Genomic DNA, 23,861 nt, shown 5'->3' on the forward strand with positions numbered 1-23,861 from the left:
CACAATTGTGTGGGTGATTTACCCACGCCCCGGAATCAAAAAGTATGTGAGACACGTAATACAGAAGGGCCGCTTTAAAATTAATATTCTGGGATGATCGGTTAGGCCTCCAAGGGCTTTCTTTTGGCTTTAAACTAGTATGAAATAATCCATTTCAGATGGCCTCTGTGTGTTTACACCTGGCACTTGTGATGCTCTCCAGGTGTGGTTTAGCACATGTACCATTCAGCCGTCTAGGCCCGTGGTGGCGAACCTTTGGCACTCCAGATGTTCATGGACTACAATTGGCCATGCTGGCAGGGGCTGATGGGAATTGTAGTCCATAACATCTGGAGTGCCAAAGGTTCGCCACCACGGGCCTAGGCGAAGTGCTTATGAGCAGGGTGTTCTGTGTGCACTCATAAACAGTATCCTCCACCCAGTGTTTGGGCATAAAAAACTTGACATTTGCCTTTGCTAGATCCTGCTCTCTCACCGAACGGACGCTTCGGAAGATCACAAGCAAGGCAGTGTGTACTAACCAGTCCTCAGAGATATAGCGTCTCTAGATAGAGGTTTAATTTAGTTAGTATGACGGTAGCCGTTGTCCTGCACCATGAAACTTGGTGAGCCCTTTCCAAAAACGTTGAACGAACACTGGATCCATTTGGGCGCAGCGGATCTCTTCGGTTAGAGACGCGCCTTTTTTGATCCAGAACTTTTTGCCAATTTATTCAGATGGGTAATTCTAACACACAGCCCCAGCATTCTTTGCCATTCTGTCCCACAGTCTGGCATTTCTTGGTGCCATCTTTTTTATTTCTTCCAGTCGCGGAAGCCCACATACATTTTGTTGACGAGCATGGCGTGACAGAGTCACGTCAGCGGTTTCCTTGTGACGGCCTCTGCAAATGCGCATTAGTCAGCAACAGCCAATCAGAGTAAAGAGTTAAGAGGGCAAGGACAGCGAGGGTAAAGAAGAAACAAGGGGCCAAGCAGCAGCGAAACAATATGGATATTATCGGAAGGAGCGTTAAAAAAATAATCATCCTGAACACCTAAATTTGAAACTGAACAGAAAATCAGGGCATTGGTTGGGATTTGCCCTCTTTTTTATCGTTTCGTGTTTTGCCTTCGTTTGTGACCACCTTGGCCAATTACCCGCTACAGACTGTTCCCCGCCCTCATCCTGCTCTGGCGTGAAAAGTTGCGCTGGAAGTGCTCTCACTTTCCCCGCAAAAAGCGAGAAGCATGCGCGAGGCAAGAGGGCGCACATCGGGACGAGAGCTCTTACCCCGATGCGCCTCCTCTCTAGGTGCACCGCAAAGAGGAAGTGTCTTGAGACAGCATTTTTTGCCCCGACGCATCTGCTCTCTCGCTGCGCCATAAAGAGGAAGTGTGTTGGGGCAAGACATCTTGCTCCGAAGCACTCCCAGTCCCACCACACACCAGAGTGCTGGTGAGTGATCGGCCTTTGTGTTTTGTTGTTCATGTATCATTCTGAGAAAGAACCGCCAGTTGGTCATTGGCCTGCGTCTAAGCAGAGACTGAACCCAATTGGATGAATAGCCGTTTGAGGGTTCTGATTTGGACACTCGTTCTAGCCGTAACTGGCACCAGCACTGGCAGAGCTGGAAGTGAAAAGAAGTGTCTTAATAGTGGCCCTCAAAAAGAGAGCAGAGAATCAGGTGTGGTATACTTCCTCCCCTCTTGGCTCTGTTTCTGGGAACTTGAAGGCCAGGTGATAAAATCTGAGTATGGTAGATATAGAAATCGCTGCCATCCTATAATTTGTCAGCCTCTCCCTTTGAGGTACCCTTTGAGGTCATTCCCTAAAAACCCTTCCTGTCCTGGTAATCTTCTTCTAGCAATTCAGGGTACATTCTTGCTCCAGCGTGGTTCATCAAGCAATCTTAGCAGGGCTTCTTAGCCGCCCCTTCCAAATGTTAATCTTGGTGTGGCAGAACAGCCCACCACTTTACTGGGAAACCATTTTTTTGTCAGGGATCATTAAAGATGGTTCGGAAATCGTACAAGAAAGATACCTCGTATTTAGGTTTTGTGCATAATTTCTTGCTCGCATGCTCAACACATGCACTCTTGAACTGGGAGATCCTCACTGCAAGGTCTTGCTGCCATTATTATAAAGCATGGAGCATCATGTGGGCAGCCTATGGAGGAGAATGAAACATTTTCAGCGTCTGGAGCATTGAACAACTCAGGGTACCCTTTGAGAATTGGCCCTCTCTATGGTAGTGTGAGGATCGGAGTGGGGGAGAATACACCCACCACACACCACCGAGCACCAGAGCTGTATGCGTCCAAACTATCCTGACCGCATGGCTGTTGCCACCTTGGCAAAATTGAACACCTATGTTGCTCTTTCTGATGGGGTTTATTTATTTATTTATTTATTAGGTTTATAAACCGCCCTCCCCCGAAGGGCTCAGGGCGGTGAACAGTATAAAGAGCACCATCAATTAAAATACAATGTAATATAAATAAGGATGGCTTCTTCTTCTTCTTTTCCCCTAACAATGGCAGAGATGTTCCAGTTGTCAGCAAGTGGGAGCGACTGTCGGCTGTTGCCATAAGGATTGTGCCCAAACATTTCATTACACGTGTGCCATCGATACAGGTAAAAATACCCCCGTTCAGTGGAATGGCTTGTATAAGTGTTTGGATCACTGGGGTCGGGGGGGGGGGCACAGATGTGATGCCATTGGTTGGATCCAACCAGTTGATCCACCAGTAGAAGAGGGAGGAGGGGGCCATCTTGTCCACAGAGAAAGTTGCCGGGAATTATGGCATAAGCAGTGTACAAGACGGGAGGAACGAAAGAATCAGGCGAGATCAAGCAAGAATTCCAGTAGCAACCTTCCCCTGTATCTGTAGTTTGGTTCTGTAGAAGCTCTACTTTACAATAGCTAGATTTGAATCCAGCATCTTAGATTTTGCTAGAGATGAGCTTTCAAGAGTCAATGCCCCCTCTGTCGGATACCAGGTATCTAAGGTGGCACAGTACTTGAATCTAGTTATTTTACGCAGGTGTATACAGTTACCGTCTGGAACTTAAAATAGCGAGACAACCCCCTCCCCCCCCCACACACACTTATTTTATATTTCGGGTAGCAAGTTATCTGCAACATTAGGCCGACGGGTGCCACAGTAATCGTTTGGAAGAGGGAATGTCTCCTTCGCATCCCCGCAAGTAGCAGTTGCCGATACTTGTTCTTCAACCCCACGCAATCCGCAGCTTTTGTGGATTTGGGATCCACGTGGCCCCCTGCACCCCCTTTTAATTGCATTCCCGCAATTGCCTGCCTCCCTGTGTGTTTTTCTTTCCTTCGCTCCCTCCTGCCTCGTTCTTATTCTGTCCTTTTCCCTCCTGAAAAGGAGGAACCCTTAAAAGGAGAAGGAACACTTGGAACTCTCTCGGCTTCTTGGTCTTAGGTCCCTTCTGCGCATACATGCACATTCAATCCACATTCGCAATTGTTTGCAAGTGGATTTTGCTATTCCGCACAGCAAAATCCAGCTTCAAAGTGGATTGGAAGTGCATTATTCTGCATGTGCGGACTGATCTCCCAGTCAAAGACCAGACTTCCGCTCGGATCTAGTTGCCTTCGAAGTGGAGAAAATGTGACCGTTGATCCTGGGGCCAGTTCCAGGTTTGATGCTGACCCCGGTTGATCCTAGAGTTCAATGTCACAGGCCAATTGATGGGGGGACCTTTGGGGGGGGGACGGGAACACTTAACCCGTTCATCTTGCTCAAAGGGGTTGTCTGGCAGGGAAGCTGGCCAGCCAGAAGAGGCGTGGCAGAGGCGGAAGGAGAGGACAAAGTCGTGGGGTGGGGGGGAGGGACCCCTTGACCGGGCCTCTGGTGCCCACAACAGAACAGCTGAAGCAGCACAAAAAGGACGACGAGCCAATTCATTCGACTCCTCTTCTCCATTTGCAGGTTGTTTGTTAACTGAAGAGACCTTCTCTCTCAACTGTCCCAAACATAAGGTAGGTCAAAAGACCCTTTTCTCTTTTGCCAGAGCGATAGAAACAACAGGCGACTCTCCTAGACTTTGCTGCCTGAATCCTGAGTCCCTGGACAGCTATCATTTCTAGGGGTCATTTGTAACTGTCAACTCTGCTTGCGTGGTTTATTTCCGTTCCCTTGAAACAAAGATGTTCGGGATTTGAATCAGGGACCTTGTGCATGCAAAAAAAAAAAACCCATGCTTTATTAGCTTGCTGTTGCCAGGGGTATTTTCCTAGTCTGTAATTCTGCACAATCCTAGGAAAAATGTAGAAAGGATCCGTTATTTATCTAGAAAAGTCTTATGCTGTCTCTCTAGGAACCAGCAGCTTACAAAATAAAAGGATGTACAGAATTCAGCCAACTTAGATGCTCAGCGTTGGGTAGTGGTTAAGGGCAAAAGGCTCCAATCTGGAGAACCGGGTTCGAGTCCCCACTCCTCCACATAAGCAGCGGACTCTTATATGGTGAACGGGTTTGTTTCCCCCCCTCCGCCACATGAAGCCTGCTGGGTGACCTTGGACTTGTCACAGTTCTCTCTGAACTCTTTCAGCCCCTCCTGCCTCACCAGGTGTCTGTCATGAGGAGAGGAAGGGAAGATGTTTGTAAGCCATATTGAGACTCCTTACAGGAGAGAAAGGCAGGGTATGAATCCAAACTCTTCTTCTTTTTCTTCACATATTTCTTTCCTTTTTTAAAATTATTATTATTATTATTATTATTATTATTATTATTATTATTATTATTATTATTATTATTATTATTATTATTATTAAATTCGATTTGATAAACCGCCCTACCCCTGAAGGTTAAAAAAAAAAAGAGGTTTCTAGTCCATAAGATTGTAAAGTTACGCGGAAGGCAATATAAGCCACTAGCAGTAAAGCCCCCTGTACAAAAGCCACTGGTGAGAATGGTGCCTTTTGAGAGGGGCAAGTCCTGCAGGTCTTGGGGAGGGAGGTGGGGGGCTTGGTGCCAGGACAACGGTAAGTGGGAACGGCTGGGGAGAGCGGGTGCCAGGGGAAAGCGCTTGTTTGGGTTTATTTATTTTTATTTTATTTTTTTATTTCTTCGATTTTTATGCCGCCCGATCCCTAAAGGGCTCCGGGCAGTGAACAACCCAATTCAAACGTCAAGCAGGAGCAGGTCATATACAAAATATAAATACATAAGCTCCATTGGGGGTGGGGCAATGGAGAGGCTGTTGGGGAGGTGGGGCAGTGGTTGGTACATTATATAGGTAAAGATGGCCGCTGGAATTCCAAAAGTCAGAAGAAGGACATATGATCACGTTTACAGAAGAGCTCATTGCTCTTCTGTGTGAAAATAAGCAAAAAAAAAACGAAATTCAAATATTCATTATTTATGAAAAATGCAGATTTATTTGCACAGGATTTGAGCTCCTTTGGCACCCGAGCTGATTGGCAACTTCCCAAGTACATCTGTATCCCTCCAACTCCCACCCCCCCCAAAAAGGAATAATTAAAAGCTAAGCTGCCTTCTCCAGATAGGAAGGTTTGGCCAGATCTGTAGTGTCCTGGCTGTAATAAAAGCTCCCTGACCAGATGTCAGAAAGGGAAGATGGAAAACCAGGGAGCGAAAGGAACCCAATCCCTTTATTCAGTTAAAGACCTTTTAAGGGGGGATTTTTAGTGGCTTCCAGGCAGAAGAGAGAAGATAAGAGTTTGGATTTATATCCTGCCTTTCTCTCCTGTATGGAGACTCAAGGTGGCTGACAAGCTCCTTTCCCTTCCTCTCCCCACAACAGACCCCTTGTGAGGCAGGTGCGGCTGAGAGAGTTTAGAGAGAACTGGGGCTGGCCCAAGGTCACCCAGCTGGCTTCATGTGCAGGAGCGAGGAAACAAATCCAAATCTCCTGATAAGAGTCTGCCGCTCATGTGGAGGAGTGGGGAATCGTACCCGGTTCTCCAGATCAGAGTCTGCCGCTCTTAACCACCGTTTTAACCACACTGCCAGAAACCACCCTGCCATTAGGTTATTTTTAATTAAAAACATGCTCTGTTCAGGGTAGATGCTCTCTTCACATGCTTGAAAGTCACGGATTGGGATAAGGGGACCATCTGTGAGCTGGATGGAGCTGGATCCTCACCCCGCCTCCTGTGCTTGAAGCTGTCGTCTACCACCAAAATTTTGGATTTATACCCCACTTCCTTTTTTCCTCACCCTCTACTCTTTCCAAACCCTGCCCCCAAACCTCCAGGAATTTTACAACCTGGAGTTGGCATCCCTACATCCAGTCGAGCTATACACCCCTGTCCATCGTTGCACGAAACCCTTTGGTCTCCTTGCTATGCATGTATGCTCCTTTCCCTGCTGGGGTTGCACTGTCACGTGTGGAAGGGACTCCCCCACGGCACCATCTATTGCTCCGTTACAGGGGTCTCTTGGTTCTTGTTTGCCCCAAGAACAGGCTTCCTGACTCCCAGGCAGGACCTGGTGTGACCACCAGTCTTCAGCGGCCACTGAGTTCAGTTCCTGAAGAGAAAACGGCAGGTTCTGAGCTGTAGATTCCTCGCCCAAACTCTCCCCTGCACGGGCACTGCTGCCAAATCTTCGGGGATTTGCTAGGCTAGAGTTGACAACCCTGCGAACAGACGGTGAGGTCGGAGGGAAGGACTTTGGCAGTCAGGGGCGGCTTCTGCTCCTGCCACGTCGGCCTTCCTCCCCGACTCCCCTCCCTTGGAGGAAACACGAGACCAGCGAGACCAAAGGCCTTTGTCTTGCCTTGGTAACCGCTGACCGGGCGGCCATATAATTCAATCTCGGCAGGCAGTGTTTCCTGCCGGCCCCCCTCCCCTCCCCAGCAAGCTAACTGTGGCACCTGGTTATGGGCAATTTAAAACAGACTCAGGAAGGCGGAGGGGTCCAGATGGCGTTCGAGGAACAGATTGATAGGCATTCCTCAGTGGCGGAGAGAAATAACCCCGTCAGGAGGCCAAGCTGGGCCCAGGAAGGCTTCCTGCCCCCTTTCCACGGCGGCCCTCACTCTCACAAATGGCCCAAATGGCTCACAGTCCGGTGCTGTTTCGTCCCCTTCTCTCTCAGTACTCTTTCGACCCAAAAGACAAGAAACCTTTCATGCCCCCCCCAACTCACAAAAAAAGCATTTTAAAAGAATACGCTTTTTCAAAAAATACTAGTCACTAAAACCAAAACCCGAGCAATCCAAAAAAATATATATAACCTGAAAAACAGATATATTGGGTTTGGCAGGGTTTGGGTCCTCTCCGTGTTTTCTGAATTGAGAAGGCTTGGCCTTTGTAGTGCTTTCTCACAGGAAAGGGGCTGTAGTTCAGGGAGATCAAACATGCAGCTCAGGGGCCGGATTTGGCCCACTGCAGGCTGTTCTATAACCGCCTACTGTGCAGGGCTGTTGTAAGTAGGGTAACCAGGTCCTCTCTGGACACTGGTGGGGATTTGGCCCACTCCAGTGCCATTCTGGGTCCAGCCGAGGCAGCCGCTGCCACCCCCCCCCCCCCCCCCCGCAGCCCAGCCCAGCCCAACCAACTCACATTTGTTTCATAGCTGGCCCTCGTAAAAAATGAACTGGACAACCCGACTCTAACCTCTGGATTTTGCTTGGCCCCTTTTGCCCTTTTCAGTATGGCTCGCTTCGGGTTTAGAATGTTTTGCCTTTCTTAAGCCTGAGCTACCTGGGTGGCTAATAGCATTTGGGGTCTTATACAGCCCTCCTCAAAGCACGAGACTCCCCAGAATTACAGCTTATCTCCACTCTAATTCCTCTGGAGCAGATTGGTCAATTGGCCATGCTGGTAGGGGCTGATGGGAATTGTAGTTCCTGAACATCTGGAGAGCCGCAGGTTCCCTACCCCTGCTCTGGAGTAAATGGCTGCATTAGGGGACGAATTCTATGACATCGTACCCCGCTGAGGTCTCTGTCCCCCACCCATACTCCATCCCCAAATTTCAAGGACTGTCCAAACCTGGATCTGGCAACCACCCCCCACCAGTGTTTAGAGAAGACCTGGTTACCCTACTTACAACAACCCTGCGCAGTAGGCTGTTATAGATATCCCTATATTACAGACCAAAATGGAGGCTGACAGCAATATTAGTTTGGCCAGTCTTCTCTACGACTGAGATGTGGTTGTGACCAGGGGGGACAATTCATGCAGACCAATCTTGCAGACTCATTTTTTAGAGGGACCGAACCCTCCCTATGGATATCTGGTATATTTTTACCCCACATTTTTCTCCAAGGGTGGTGGTATGCCTGGCCCACTCCATCCTCGTTTCATCCACACTTCAACCTTCTGGTGTAGATGAGGCAGCAGAATTCACAGCCAGATGGGAATTGGAACTCAGGTCTCTCAGCTCTTAGCCACTACGCCACACTGTCTTTGATTACCTCCCCTGCTTAAAACAGTAGGGGAGGAAAGTATTTGTAATCATGGAGCGAAGGGGAATACGGTATACACCCACAACAGTGTGCCCCTGACCTGTTAGCATCCCCTTCTTGCACATAAGTTGTTTTCTGCAACTAATTCACACACACGCTTAGAACTCCTTTGCATCACCTAGTAGCCGCCCCCCCAAGTTCGAAACAAAGAGCAGAAATGACTTTGTGTTTGCAAACAAGCGCATTGTCCTTGCTCACACAACAAGGGATGATATTCGGATCCACCAGCACATGATGCGCACGAAGGCCTCCCAGCCACTCTGCTCGGGTGGATTCCCCACTTTGTGCTGCTACTCTGTTCAAGAATGGGCCCTTCCCAGCTTCCTGGGCTGCAGTCTTGTTTCCGTCTGGCGCATTAAGCAGCTTTTATGCGCAGGCCCATGAGCCACTGGAAGGCGCCCGCAGTGTCAGGGGTTGAAAGGCGTGGGTGTTTGGTATGCCCGTGAGGCCTCACAGTACCAATTAACGGAGGCCGAGCGGAAGGAGGAGAGGGTAAGGAGATACCCAGGAGAAACTGGTTGTTGTTGTGGCGGCAGAAACTGCAGGAGGCAGAAGTAGGGGGGGGTTGCTGCCCCCTTGTGGTGAATAAACCTCCAACCCACACTCCTTCCTTGGAAGAAAAGAAAAGAAAGAGCTATAAATGCATCTCTGCGGCCTGTCAGGAGCATGCTTTTTATTTTTTATCCGGGACCAGCATAAGGCACACAGCGGGTGTTAGCAACATGAATTATTCTTGATGAATGAACCCGTGGAGTCCTCTAACTGTCAGATTCCAGCTTAGGTGCAGTGGCTAGTCAGCAGTTTGTAAATCCAGGGCTGGAATTCAGGGGGCGGGTGATAACGTAGGGGGAGGGGATCGCTCGCTTTCCCCATGGGCGAGCTGGTATTGTGTTTGCTGGCATGGTAACCCTCCTTGATATTTTCCTCTTTTCTCTTTGTCTCAGAAGCAGCCGTTATAATCCAAGGGACGCTTCACCTCGCCCGAGTAGATTCCTGGAATAGGAGGGGACGGCTTGGTGTTTCCGCCTGTCCCCCAGGCAGTGGCTGCAACCAATGCCCACTCCAGACCGGAGAGACAACGAGAATGTAACCCCGTCGTCTTTGCAATATTCCTTCTGCCAGATGCGAGTGGACCCAGACGCAGGAGAGAGCCCCTTCTTCCAGCCTCTGCTCTCTTCTGCATCGGCCACCGCAGAGCTAATAATTCCAAAGGGCCTCGAACTCCAACTCCAGCCCTCCTCTTCCTCACCAGCTCCCGGGAATCCTGTTTTATCCCACAGCAGGCCGGCATGGAACCCGGAACCCCGTTTCTGCCTACTCTTCCCGTTCCAGTTGGCAGTGTGAGACCACAGAACGATTCCCAGTTGGCCTTCTCCTGCCCTTCCCGGAACACTTCCCTAAAACCAGTTTAAGGGGGAAAAGAGAATCCACGCTCAAGATTTTATGCTCGCACCCACGCACCTCCCGCACTTAGGAGCTGTAACCAATACTGATAAAGCTAACACTTTTCACCTGGGACCCAGCGATGGACAAAACCTGGCCCGGAGCCTGTTTCAATTATTTCCTGTGCACCTTCTCGCCATGAATTTACACCTGGCAGGGTGATTTTATTGGAAGGCAGGTGTCTGACGTTCTCCAACCCAATCTGGACGGTGGCAGGCCCAATTGCGTTTTGGAATTTCCTCCAGTTGCACAGGAGATGGGAGGGTGGTGCAGGCAGGTTAGAGGGGGCGAAGAGAGGAAGAACGCCATCCTCCGCATCTTTCTCTCTCTCTCTCGATATGCTGGACTCCGGATGCTCTCTGAACCCTCCGTCTCTTATTTTCCTAATCTGATCTATTTTTTGCCTTCAGCGAACCTCATGGTGTATGCGTGTGTGTCTGTATATATATATATGTGATCCGCGTGTTAAAAAAATGCGCCCGCTGTTTTTGAAACAATGCCACGGTGCTTTGGTTCGTTTGCTCGTTTGCTTTCATCCCTCTCCCTCCATTTGCTGACTTCTCCCCCACCTTTAATTCCTCAGGTCTCACCTAGGCCTGATGGCCAAGCGGGAAAATGGTTAGCTACCCCCACAAGAAGAAACGGGGCTGAAAAGGTTCAGGAACCCCATGGTTTTGACTTCTTGCGAATATTAGTTTGTAATTCGTGCAAATAGAATTTGTGCGAATATTCATTTGTAATTCGTGCAAATAGAATTCGTGCGAATATTTGTTTTGAATTAGTGTGAATATTCGTTCAGGCTGAGCATTTCACGAAAATTTGGAGTGGGTCGACCATTTAAATATGAAACGTTTCAGAGGAAAGAAGGAGGAGCTGTTATTAATTGTATTTTGGAGGGAAGGGGTTTCCCACTTCTTCTGAGTCCAGCCTGGCTCTTTACCTGCCCCATAGTAGAGCACACAAGAATTGTCTAGGCAGTATTTGCAATCTGTGAGTGTTTCTATGCCACTTTTTGAAACTGCTCCAACTGGGTTTGGCTGCACTGTGAATAAGTGGGCACTCTCAGAGATTGGCACCTCTATTTCTCCAGTGCTCATGGCCTTTGAAGAAGAAGCCAGCTTCTGTTGACTCCTGGTGTGTGGTATGTTGGCCCAGCCAGGCTGCCCACATGTGGCACCTTGAACTGTTATCATGCTGCCTTAAGGGGATAACCTCCCCCCCCCGTGAGTTACTGGTGGTTGCCACCAAAACTGAACTCAACATGTAGTAGCACATATCAAAGGCACGGGGTGCATGGGGGTGGAGTCAATACAGATAAGGACGGTTTCTGTTCAGAGAAGTGATACTAGGGAAAACAAGAAGACCAAGTCATCAGCTAAGACCATAGATAGAATCCTTCTGTCCGGTCTAGCCCAACATCCCATTTCACACAGTGGTCAACCAGTTGCTCAAAGGGCCAAGAAACAAGTCAACGAGGTCTCCCAGAACAGTGACTCAGAGGTGTGCTGCCTGTGTCTCTGGAGGTTCCCTTTCCTCAACATGGCTAGCCGCTGTTGGGAGCCCCCTCCTCCATAAATCTTTCCGAACCCCTTTTCAAGCCAACCGTACAATTTTGGCTTTCAATACATCTACTGGCAACAAATACGCAGTTTAATGATTTTGTTGAGTAAAGTATTACCTTTTGTCCGTCTTGGACTTATTGGCCTGTCAACTTCATCGGGTACTTCCAAGTTGTAATATTACAGGACAGGGAGAAAAACCCTCTCTCCACTATTTCCACTCCATGAATCATTTTATAAGACTATCATGCCCCCCTCCCTTGTGTGTGTGCAAAGTGCCCTCAAGTGTGTGCAATCCTGTAAGGTTTTCCAGGTAAGACATTCAGTGGTTTGCCATTGCCTGCCTCTCTGTAGCAACCCAGGACTTCCCTGATGGAATCCAAGTATTAACCAGCAATAGTCCCTCCAGCTCTGGTAGGGAACTGGGCAGAAGTTCCCTACCTCTGCCCGGAACTGAGCTGTCTGTGGGAGCTCCCCCTGTTGGCGGCCGCCCAAACTTCATGGCACCAGTACGGTGTTTATGTAGCCATGCAGCTTACAGGGAACATTGCTAACCAGGACGGACCCTGCTTAACCGCCAAGATCAGGTTGGCTTGGGTCAACAGAAGTCGTTTGTCATTGGTGACTTCCGCACAGCAACCCTGCGCTTTCTTGGGGGTCCTCCGTCCAAACGCTAACCAGGGCCGACCTTGCTTAGCTTCAGAGATCCAATGAGACCAGGATAATCTTGGCCATCTTCCTGGATTTTTTCCCCAGAAGGCCCGGACCTTCCTGCCAGGAAAGATGCTCCAACTCCATAACCATCTTGGTTACCCTCCATCTGCACCATTTACAGCTCTGCAGTATCTTTTTTGAGATATGCCTGGCAATAATCTGACACTGTCATTGGCTAGGAGCTCTGGAAAGATTCCTCCAATGGACACTGGGTAGGTGAGAGAGAGCGGCAGTACAAGATCCTTCGGGGAGATTTTGGTTTGGAATTGCTTGGGAATTCCTCAGGGGCCGTTTTTTGGGTGGGTCTCTCCTTCCCTCAGCCCCATTCCATTGACCCATGTGCCTCTGCTGTTGGTAATGTGGTGCATAATCTCTGAGTACTGGGAACCACACAGGTTCACAGAGTGAACCATTGGGAGGGGGATCCCTTGGGTCAAACAGAGGAAGAGACCTGTAAGAATAGAGCCTGGAGGGAAGTGGGAGCGATGTAGGGGAGTCAATTGCTCTGCCCATACCCCAATCTCCACACTCTGTATCACGACCACCTCTCCGCTGGGATCCCTCCAAAACAATCTGCATTCCAAATTGTCGTTCACCCCTCTGCTCGTATGATACGGTCTCAGGTGATGCATAGACAGTAATTTCCCATGGCCCCTCAGTTCAGTACTTTGGAGACGGTCAAAACAAAAAGCTCGGGAGCGGAGGGTGGGTTATTTTCATGTCAGACGTCCTTTCTCCAACGGATCGGGCCAGCCGTAGGATTAGCCTAGTCTGTGGTAGGGTGTGAGGAACAAGGTTCAGTAAAGATGGAGAACAGTTTCCACATGCACCAATACACTGCCACAGCGCATCAGAGCCCAGCAAAAACTCCCAGGAGGATTTAATGCGCTTAAACTCTGAAGAATCACTTATCCAGGAGGGACCTTAAGATAGGATTTATGCCGCTTAGCTTTTAAATCAACACCTACCATACAGCATCAAAGAGCTGACAGTGGGTTAGAGCAGAGTTGGGTCAGGACATATTTTTTTTTCTTTACCCAGCAGCCCAGGGAACGGATTGGGATCATACAGCGACGAGGGCTCCCAGTCAGTCCTAGTAAGACCTCAAAATGAGTGGCTGTAGAATACGTTTCGGGACCCGAGTTGTATAGAATGTATATATGTCGCAAAAATCCATTTTCGACGTTGGAAAAACGCCACCTCCCACTTGCCGTTTATCGTGTCGCAAGTTCTTCACTTTGATTCGGTTTCCGTTGTCTGCCCCTTCCGAGCAACGGTGCGCACGCACCCACACTTGCGCTAGTGGCCTGTCTCTGTTCATGGTATTCCGTGTGCTCCACCCACCTTCTTCATGCTGCCAAATTTCATGCCCGCCCAGCTCGCCTCTCAAGGTTTGCTGGCAAAGAAACGCGAGTTTGTTTTGGAAGCAAGCCTTGGCTGGCAGCTCAACCGTTCCCGTCTCCGTGCCGCCATGACACTGACCAACAACCCCGGCCGTCTCTTAAATGGCATCTTGTACATAATGACTGTAAAATGGCGAATCGTGTGTATTATATATTGCCTCATTCGATAGTGTATATATATGTATACATATACATATATATAATATATGAAAGACTGTAAATGTTAAAACTAGTGTTCTTATTTAGTATATTGCTTCACACTGAAGACTGTGTGTAACGAGCTGTTTCTAAAAGAAGTTTATTTTCCTTAAGAGTTAAAAAAAGAAAAGAAAAAAAACCGGGTCATTGCATTCAAAACATCAATAAAGATTCAACAATTGTTTTAGACATTTGCAGAGTTCACTAGTACCCTATTTTTCGGCAGGCGCAAAGGCAGGGCCAGATTGTGAAATAAATTAAATGCACCCCAGGGAGGATTTGGCCCTCTTCAGTCCTGGCTGGGGAAAGGAGTGCCCAATACCAGGCTTCACTTTAACACCCTCGTTGCAGATGTCCATTGGCGAAATGGAAGAGGGTAACCGTGCCCGTGTTTCCCAGGTGCAGCAGAACTCGAGGCAGGGACAATTGAGCCCGTCACGATAATTCTCTCTGCATTGCAGACAATTTTCAAGGTCAGGCCAGGCGTGAGGTATTCTGTGTCGGAATATGTCAGTTGTAAAAGGAGAAAAAGAAGAACCTGGTATCCGGAGAGTGTGCCTGCGGCTCCCAACCAGAGAAGAGCGAGGAGCAGATGTGAACACAGGCTGTTCTTCCACCTACACATCTCCTTTTTTAAGCATCCTAAAGAGGGTTTTGCATGTTTGTCCAATGGGCCTGCTCCGTGTCAAGCCACGCCAAGAGTTTATTTCATATATAACAGACTGGCATATTTTGTGGCCACTATTCTTAACAAACGCAACAGGCACTTCAAACGAGAGGCCAGGTTTTTTTTAAAGAGCACTCTTAGCAATAATTAAGAGGTAAAAAGCAGCAGCCGTATTGCATCGTGACACAAGAGCGTTCTTGGCTTGATCACAAATTGGGCCTGTGGCAAGGGGTCGGGGGGGGGGGGGCGTAGTATTATTCTGAGTGGATATTGGTCTAATTTCAGACAGTATAGGTTCTGAGAGCCAAGTGTTGTTTCCAATTCTCAGCTGGATCACATGGACAGAAATGAGTATTTTTTTAGTTATCTCGGTCCTGAGCTCTGTAAAGTGAATGCTGCCATTTTGTCCTGTGCCTGAAAACGGAAGCCAATGACCCTTGGCTAACAAAATGCATTTCAGCAGGGATAAATGTAAGATACTACACTTGGTGCAGAAAAAAAATGAAATGCAGAGATACAGGATGGGGGACACCTGGCTTGACAACAGTACATGTGAAAGAAACTGGGAGTCTTAGTAGACCACAAAGTAAACATGAGGCAGCAGTGTGATGTGGCAGCCAAGAAGGCCAATGTGATTCTGGGCTGCAGCAATAGGAGTACAGCATCCCGGCTGAAGGACGTAATAGTTCCTCTCTGTTCTGCATTGGTCAGACCTCACCTGGAATATTGTGTACAGTTCTGGCCACCACAATTCAAGAAGGCTATTGACAAGCTGCAATAGGTCCAGAGGAGGGCGACCAAAATGGTCTAAGGCCGTGGTGGCGAACCTTTGGCACTCCAGATGTTATGGACTACAATTCCCATCAGCCCCTGCCAGCATGTCCAATTGGCCATGCTGGAAGGGGTTGATGGGAATTGTAGTCCATAACATCTGGAGTGCCAAAGGTTCGCCACCACTGGTCTAAGGTCTGGAATCCATGCCCTACAAGGTGGACTTAGGGAGCTGGGTATGCTTAGTCTGGAGAAAAGAAGGTTAAAAGGGGACATGATAGCCATGTTTAGATATTTGAAGGGATGTCATGTTGGTGAGGGAGCAAGCTTGTTTCCTGCTGCTCCAGAGACTAGGATCAGAAACAATGGATTCAAGAGGTGCAGGAAAAGAGATTCCACCTAAAGATTAGGAAGAACTTCCTGACTGTCAGGGCTGTTCGACAGTGGAATAGGATGCCTCAGAAAGTGGTAGAGTCTCCTTCTTTGGAGGTTTTTCAACAGAGTCTAGATGGCCATCTGTCAGGAGTGCTGTGATTGTTTCTTCCTGCACGGCAACAGGTTTGACTGGATGGCCCTGGAGGTCTCTTCCAACTCTATGGAATCAAACCCCCGACTGCTTCGTATCAATGGGTTTTTCCAGACCTCCTTCCAAGGGCGATTTGTCTGTATGAATGGGGCACCGTGAAACAGCCAGCGTGGTGTGGTGGTCAAGAGCAGTGCGCTCTAAGCTGCTGAACCGGATTTTATTCCCCACTCTTCCACATAAGCAGCGGACTCTTAATATGGTGAACAGGTTTGTTTCTCCACTCCTCCACGTGAAGCCGGCTGGGTGGTCTTGGGCCAGTCACAGTTCTCACTGCACTCTCTCAGCCCCACCTGGCTCACCAGGTGTCCATTGTAGGGTGGAGTTTGTAAGCTGCTTGGAGACTCCTTACGGTTGAGAAAAGCTGGGTATAAATCCAAACTCTGGTATCGTGTTGCTGTGTCATTTAACAGAGTCCATCCTCAAAAGCAGCTGCTGGTCGGCCGAAGAGAAATCAAGTCATATGGGAGGGGAAGGGCTATGCCTCAATGCTAGAACATCACCTTGGTTCACAGAAGGGCCCCGGTTCGATTCCCAGCAACTCCGGGTTAAAGGATCAAGTAGGGAGTGATGTGACAGAGAGCAGCTGCCGTTCTACGCACACCAGGCTGACTCAGATGCACCCCAACAGCTTCATGTGTTCGACCCACCTTGAACAATTTTGTGTCGAAAAAAGACAATTTGTGTGTTGAGAAATAACACGCATGCACGCTGAAGGAGAGAGCGCATTCTCATTCCCTACTCGCCCCTTCAGGAAAAGACCACCAGCCGGGATATATAAATAAGTAGGCTTTTATTTTTATCCTCTGTACAAAAGACTCACGCTATGAAAATAACTTTTAAAAGGAATAGCTGCAGCTGAGGGTGCAGGCTGGGAAAAGAACGGGGCCAGGAACAACGTATCCGTTGCCTGCTCTTAAGAGGATCCCTGCAGAGAGAGCCGTTCTTCAGTCTCTCCCGGGACTTGGCCGGGACCCTCTGTCGCTCCTGCTCTGATGGGATGGTTACCATAGTAACACAGATGGGAGGGCAAGGTGCAGAACCTAGTGGCAGGCCAAAGCCAAAGGGTTGGGGAGAGAGGGAAAAAAGCCACCCTCCCATCTGCCAGAACATAAGTGTCCGGAGTTGACTGTCCAACATTTTGCTTTCAGAACGTAGAGTCGCACAAGTGCTTTCGTGCAAGGTTTTTTCACACTAGCACAGGGGTAGGGAACCTGCGGCTCTCCAGATGTTCAGGAACTACAATTCCCATCAGCCTCTGTCAGCATGGCCAATTGGCCATGCTGACAGAGGCTGATGGGAAATAACTGAACCCTGGAGAGTCAAGCAGGTTCTTGCTTTAAAGCAGAACAGGGGAAACTCACACCTACACAACCCCCCCCCCATTGTGATATTTCCATGGAAATAAGTGGGGGGGAAAACCCCAGCATTTCTAGGCAAAACACCCTCCACGCCTAATACACACCAAAGAATCCTCTCTGTTATTTATTTTTCTCATAACCAGGGGTATACTGCTCCCTTAGAATCATCTATTCTACTGAAGAAATCTTTAGCCCCCAAAAGCTTATGCCAAGATAAAAATTCGTTAGTCTTTGAAGGCGACTTTGGATTCTTGCCTCTTTTCGCTGCAAGGGTCTAACACGGCTAACCCGCTCGGGATTCTACTCGGGGACCGCACAGCCCCGTGGGGACGTGACGCCGTAACGTTTCCTTGTTCGGCTTGGAAGGGAAACAACCTACATGAGAAAACCACATCCTGGAGACTGGAAAAAGCCACGGTGTCCTCCCTGTCTCAGAACCGAACGCTTTTAAAAGGAGCAGAGTCCCATCACTGAGAATTCCACCCTCCATAAACACAACTGGGCAACAACAGCCGTGCCACCAAGCGAGGGAGCGCCCGTCTGTGCCTTGCGCCGAGGCGGAGGAAACAACAATTGGTCACCTGGTCCGGGATGAAGACCAGCATCCACCTTGGGGGATGTGATAGTCACATGCTCTGGTCAACAAGGTGAACATCCTGCAATACTTAAGTGCTGCCCCTAGGGGTCCCCGCTGCCTTCCTGAAGCTGGACAGCTGCAGGGAGATGGGAAATGGGGTGAGGGGGGGGGGATGAATTCCTGTAGGACAATCGGAGGAGCCACAGTGGCCAGATGAGAAGCAAGACTATTGCAAAAAGCCATCGAGTCTGGCATGCCACCAAGGGCGGACAGAGTTGACACAAAGCATGCATGAGGGAGTGTGTGTTGTAAGAAAGGGTGCAGGCTGTCCTCGGGGGGGGGGTGTGAAGGGACCCTCCGCTTTCTGAGCAGGTCTCTCAAAATTTGTGGGCACCCTCCCCCCCCCACGCTGGCTTTTATACGATTCTGCCACCACCCCCGGCAAACAGCACAGCTTTCTCGTGCCTCCATCTGCTCAGAACAAAATGGCAGCCGGGAAGGACAGGCTGCAGAAACTACACGGGCAGCGTCTTAAGTGCGCTGGAAACTTATTACCTAGAGGAAAGCTCTGAACTGGCAGGTCCAGGTCTTCAGAATTCTTAGTCTCCCCCGCCAACTATCCACAAGAGACGGACGCAAGGCATGCTTGCGAGGATTACGCCCCGGCAGCACCCCGTGGGGCGGCCCCTCACCCAGTCCTCCGCCCCTCCTCTCTAGCTGGAGGTGACTGTGGAGCCACTGCCGAGCTTCATGAGCATCTGCTGGCACTCGTGGAGTGTCCGTTTGTCACCCAGCTTCTCCAGGGAACGGGCAGCCTCGGCCAACATGCCCATTCGCTGACCTGGCCCCAAGAGGAATACTGGTGGCAGGTAGGAACACGCCAGCAGGAGGGCTTCGGCCTGCTCCCGAGCTGTTGGGTGGTTCTCCTGTTGGCTGGCTGGAAGGGGGAAAAACAGGAGGGGAGGGATCAGGGACACCTGCAAAGCTCACCACTGGACAAAAAGTCTGGGTGCACACCTAAGCCCTACCTCTGCATTCCTGGCTTAGCCCTGCCCCCTCTGCATTCCCGGCTTAGCCCTGCTCCTAGCTCTGCATTCCTGGCTTAGCCCTGCTCCTATCCCTGGATTCCCAGCTTAGCCTTGCTCCTACCCCCGGATTCCTGGCTTAGCCCTGCCCCTACCTTTGGATTCCTGGCTTAGCCCTGCTCTTACATCCGGATTCCAAGCTTAGCCCTGCTCTTACATCCAGATTCCAAGCTTAGCCCTGCTCCTACCCCCAGATTCCCAGCTTAGCCCTGCTCCTACCCCCGGATTCCCAGCTTAGCCCTGCCCCTACCTTTGGATTCCCGTCTTAGCCCTGCTTCTACATCCGGATTCCTGGCTTAGCCCTGCTCCTATCCCCGGATTCCCAGCTTAGCCCTGCTCCTACCCCCAGATTCCCAGCTTAGCCCTGCCCCTACCTTTGGATTCCCGTCTTAGCCCTGCTTCTACATCCGGATTCCTGGCTTAGCCCTGCTCCTATCCCCGGATTCCCAGCTTATTCCCAGCTTAGCCCTGCTCCTACCCCCGGATTCCCAGCTTAGCCCTGCCCCTACCTTTGGATTCCCAGCTTAGCCCTGCTCTTACATCCGGATTCCAAGCTTAGCCCTGCTCCTACCCCCAGATTCCCAGCTTAGCCCTGCCCCTACCTCTGGATTCCCGTCTTAGCCTTGCTTCTACATCTGGATTCGTGGCTTAGCCCTGCTCCTATTCACGGATTCCCTGCTTAGCCCTGCCCCTATCTACAGTGGACGTTTTCCCCATAAAAAGGGGGTCCGAAAAACATGATAGCATTGTCACTTCAGCCCGCTCACCTCCTTTGCTGCTAGAGGCTCCCCTCCGACGCAAGCTCCGGTCCAGCAGCTGGTGGGTCCGTGTGGGGCTGGCTCGGGCCATCAGCCGAGCCGTGGCTTCATGCAGAAAAACCTGAAGTACAGTCCATGGAGTCAGCAACTGGCACAAAATCCTCAGCACCATCCTGTCCTCCCTTGCACAGCTCACAGGACCTCTGCCCCCCCCCCCCCCCGAATCAGGCTCCCAGGTCTCATTACCTGGAGTGTCTAGAAAAACCCTTTCCCTGTCAGCCCTCCACACTATTTCTCGGCTCCCTACCGTATTTGGAGAAGACTGTAATAAGTACCCCATCTGCACAGCTATGTTCATGAAGAAGAAAGAAAAAGATTTCTTCTTCTCCTGTAAGGAGACTCAAAGGGGCTAACAAACTCCTTTCCCTTCCCCCCTCATAACAAACACCCTGTGAGGTGGTTGGGGTTGAGAGAGCTCCGAAGAACTGTGACCAGCCCAAGGTCACCCAGCTGGCATGTGTTGGGAGTGCACAAGCTAATCTGAATTCCACAGATAAGCCTCCACAGCTCAAGCGGCAGAGCAGGGAATCAAACCCGGTTCCTCCAGATTAGAGTGCACCTGCTCTTAGTGGTACTACACCAGAGCTGCTCTCTAGGTTGCCGTAAGGGGTGACATGATAGCCATATTGAAATATTTGAGGGGATGCTATATTGAAGAGTGAGCAAGCTTGTTTTCTGCTGCTCCAGAGACTAAGACAAAGAGTAATGGGTTCAAATTACGAGTAAACAGAATCCACCTAAACATTAGGAAAAACTTCCTGACAGTAAGGCCTGTTTGACAATGGAATGCACTACCACGGAGTGTGGTGGAGTCTCCTTCTTTGGAGGTTTTTAAAGAGAGGCTGGATGGCCATCTGTCAGGAGTGCTTTGAGTATCTGTTCCTGCATGGCAGGGAGTTGGGCTGGATGGCCGTTGGGGTCTCTTCCAACTCTATGTTTCTATGAGGTACATAAAGCTTACTCAAGAATTATGTGCTATTCCTAAGGGGGATGGAACAAGCGGGCCACGCTCACCCTATGCATAGCAGGCCGGTCGGCCTGGGCCAGGCGCCGGAGGCAACTGAGGTCCCCTTGGAAGCCCCGCAGTTCGAGGGTCGAAGCTTGGTAAGGGGTCCCATGGGGCTGAGTTGCCTGCATCTGTTGCTGCCAAAGCCTCGTGCGGATAATGAGGAGGAAGTCACACAGGAGAAACTGCATGGCCTGAGGAAAGAGAGGAGAGTTAGGGTTGGGATTAGGGTTGGGGTTGAGGTTAGGGAAGGAGGTTTGTGCACAGCTCAATCGAGAAGGCGAGACGCTTCCCTCTCTTCCCCTTCCCATCCAGAAAGCTCCGCCGCCTTCCCACTGATCACCTCATTTGCCATCGTGGCTGTACGCTGCTGGAGGGGGGCTGCCTCAGGGCTGCATTGAAGGGGCATTGCACATTTCCAGCTGCACATGCAATGCAACTACAATGCACCCCCGCCACCGCCGCATGGACCACGCTGCAAAGCCCCACAGGGCTTCCTGATCCTCGCAAAAGGTGGCTACCGTCAGGAGGATAATCGGCTCGTTTCGTGAGTAGCCACACTGAAAAAGAAAGCCAACTCCTTTGCTGAATTCTTTGCGTATTGCAAGAATTGCGTCTGGTTTTTCTCTTAGCTCTGCCCTGCCTTTGGAGTGCCACATTGGGCACCACCTTATTTTCTAAGCTCCGTCCCTCAAGTATTCTTGTTGACCTGGAGAAGGAAGGGCCCTATATAGCCCAAGCTGAGTTCCACATTTGTTCCTCCTGCATTTTTCAGCACATCCCCCCCGGAGCTCCACCTTCCTCCCACCACCCCCAGACTGAGCACTGGACGCCCACCCCCCCCAGTTGGCCACTCACTCGGTCAATGGTGCTCGTGGCTGTGTTCCCCCCTAAGCTGTCTCGCAAGAAGTCACTGGCCCGGTCGCACTGGCCCAGACTGCAGTCCAGTTTGCCCTGCAAAGACCGAGCCGCTTTGAAGGTGTGCAGAGCAGCTCGCGGAAGCGGGTTCCTGGAAGGGAAATGGACCAGGGTGAATCTGGAGCTGATATACCCACTCCTCTATGGCTTCAAAAAAGCTCACGATTAGGATCACAGGTGGAGTGAGGGGGAACCGCGCCCAGGGCTCGTGCACGCCCTGCCCCCCTGCCACAGCGCCACCTGCTCCTGCCCTGCCCCGAAACACCCCCTCCACAGCCCGACCACCCCTCTGCCGCAGCTCCGCCCCGGGTGTCGCACCTCCCTGTCCCATGGGCACTACGCCACTGATTAGACTTTACAATAGATACTACATCTTGGCGTATATAAACTCAATACTTGAGTCATAAACAAATGATTTACAATTGTGACAATTGATTTATAATTGTGATAATCCCAATCTTCACTTCTTCTAATGATCAATCCAGGGATATTTAAATCCAACAGTTGAAGTAACAAGAGACTTATATAGAGGCTTTTTAGAGGCTATAAAACCTCCAGACACTGATGCAACCATCTTCGTCTCTGAATGAAACCCAGCCCTCAACGTGCACAGGAGCAGCTTCGAGACGGCTCCAAAGTGGGAAACGCGGACTTACTCAGATGCTTGAAGGGCTCTGGGCATGGATTCCACGAGGGGGTACAGGCGGTCCACTGCTTCATCGTCCCCCTGCAACCCATGGATCACCATGGTGACCACAGAGGCCCACCAGGTAGCCACGGGGTCGGTGCCTAGAGGACGGAGGAGGAAAAGGAACATCAAATATCAAAACGCACAGCCAAGAGAGGCGTTCAGACCACTCCTGTTTCTCCATCCATCTTGGGCCCAGTTTTATCTTCTAATCTCCAGACATTCCTCTTCAGTTCTTTCATCTATGCATCCGATGGAGACCCACTTTTGCCGGTTCTCAGCCCCCTAGTTCACATTTCCACCTCTGCTACTCCTGATTCTGAAAACTTACCTGTGGTGGCATCCATATTGGCACCAATGGAGGGAGTTGGCCCGGGCACGGCGTCCACACAGCTGTTGAGGAAATTCAGATACTCGAGGGCATCGGAAAATTCCCTATAGTGAGATGGGGGGGAAATGGGGGCATGTTGCAGACAGAAGGCAAGGAAGGAAAGGAAAAGTACATGACTCACTGCCCCACTCCAAACCATACTCCCTTCCCATAGAAACCAGACTCTTCTCTTAGCTAGAAAGAAATGAAGCTGGGCCGCCTTATCTCGACCCCAGGTGGTCAACGGCAACAACAGGTTGTGGATTCCCAGGGTTGCTTGGGAAGGAGGGAGGGAAAGGACACAAAATGACCGTGCCGTCAGGAGAATTATGGGCAGGCCCACAGGTATAAATCCAAACTCTTCTTCTTCTCCCTAGTTCAATAACTTAACCATTACCTGGCTTACAGTAGCACTCCTGTTTTAAAAGAAGAATCTCTTGCAACCACTATTTTTAACTACTCTGTTTGCTACAGTTCTTTTTGAGTCACGGGGCCCCTTCTCTTTAAAACCCTGATGCAATTGGTAAAATGTATTGGGTAAATGAGTCACTCTCCAACTGCAGGCCTACGCGGCCACGAAAACAATTCCCAGAAGTTCCTAGAAGACGACCCCTGCTGTGTCTCTGTATGATTCATGGCTCTGTTCTCACCACCTTCCGGTTAACCAGTCAAGGGGGAATTCGACAGTGTCACTGAATCACGCTCAAGGCCGCGAGACAGCAAAAATAGCTGCCTCCAGAGGAGGCTTCCCAGCACTTCTCTGCATGAGTTGCTGCTCTTTCCAAATCAGAAGGCACTCTTGAAACAATGACTCACACAGTAAAGCAGTGGATAAGCTCCACTGAAAGAGGGTAATTTTGACATAGAGGCTCAAAAGGGTGCAAGTAGGCTTACAAATTAAATTTTCTTTTTTAAAAAAAGCGCACATCAGACAACAGTTGTATGAAGGGGGGGCATGGGAAGCTCGGACTTACCCCTCGCCAAGACTGACCGGTGGCTGACCCTCCAACCTGGACACACAAGAGAGCGCTTTTTCCAGCAGGTGCTCCCGGAAAAGCTGGGTCACCTGAGCTAGCGGGTCGACTGGAAAAGGGAACAGCACATCATAAAAACGTAGCCTAGACGGGACGTTCCCCACCTCTTGGAGCCTGCAGCCATGTTTGGAATTCTAACCTGGCACGGTGGGGGCTGCCACAAAATGGCGGCGGCAGGAGGCGGAGCGAGCCACCCAAAATGGCTGCCACAGCT

General features: G+C 50.1%; 2 protein-coding genes across 4 annotated transcripts in view; one reads left to right on the forward strand and one right to left on the reverse strand.

Annotated features, from left to right (window-relative positions):
• Nucleotides 1-13,960, forward strand: part of RAI1 (retinoic acid induced 1) — a 172,478-nt gene extending 158,518 nt beyond the window's left edge. For 2 of the 3 annotated variants that reach the window (XM_048492604.1, XM_048492605.1), the window contains 3 exons: nucleotides 2,524-2,617; nucleotides 3,943-3,992; nucleotides 9,397-13,960. In XM_048492604.1, coding sequence (XP_048348561.1) covers nucleotides 2,524-2,617; nucleotides 3,943-3,992; nucleotides 9,397-9,411 — 159 coding nt within the window. In that variant the 3' untranslated portion in view covers nucleotides 9,412-13,960. The remainder of the gene's footprint in view (nucleotides 1-2,523; nucleotides 2,618-3,942; nucleotides 3,993-9,396) is intronic. The other variant, XM_048492606.1, reaches the window with a different exon arrangement.
• Nucleotides 13,961-17,287: 3,327 nt separating this feature from the next.
• SREBF1 (sterol regulatory element binding transcription factor 1) overlaps nucleotides 17,288-23,861 on the reverse strand; it is a 29,839-nt gene continuing 23,265 nt past the window's right edge. The window contains exons 13-19 of the mRNA XM_048493892.1: nucleotides 23,588-23,696; nucleotides 22,575-22,678; nucleotides 22,212-22,344; nucleotides 21,496-21,646; nucleotides 20,646-20,831; nucleotides 19,581-19,692; nucleotides 17,288-18,665 (exon numbers count right to left, since the gene is read on the reverse strand). Coding sequence (XP_048349849.1) covers nucleotides 18,442-18,665; nucleotides 19,581-19,692; nucleotides 20,646-20,831; nucleotides 21,496-21,646; nucleotides 22,212-22,344; nucleotides 22,575-22,678; nucleotides 23,588-23,696 — 1,019 coding nt within the window. The 3' untranslated portion in view covers nucleotides 17,288-18,441. The remainder of the gene's footprint in view (nucleotides 18,666-19,580; nucleotides 19,693-20,645; nucleotides 20,832-21,495; nucleotides 21,647-22,211; nucleotides 22,345-22,574; nucleotides 22,679-23,587; nucleotides 23,697-23,861) is intronic.

This window comes from Sphaerodactylus townsendi, linkage group LG04 (genome assembly GCF_021028975.2).
Source record: "Sphaerodactylus townsendi isolate TG3544 linkage group LG04, MPM_Stown_v2.3, whole genome shotgun sequence".
In the NCBI taxonomy this organism is placed as follows: domain Eukaryota; kingdom Metazoa; phylum Chordata; class Lepidosauria; order Squamata; family Sphaerodactylidae; genus Sphaerodactylus; species Sphaerodactylus townsendi.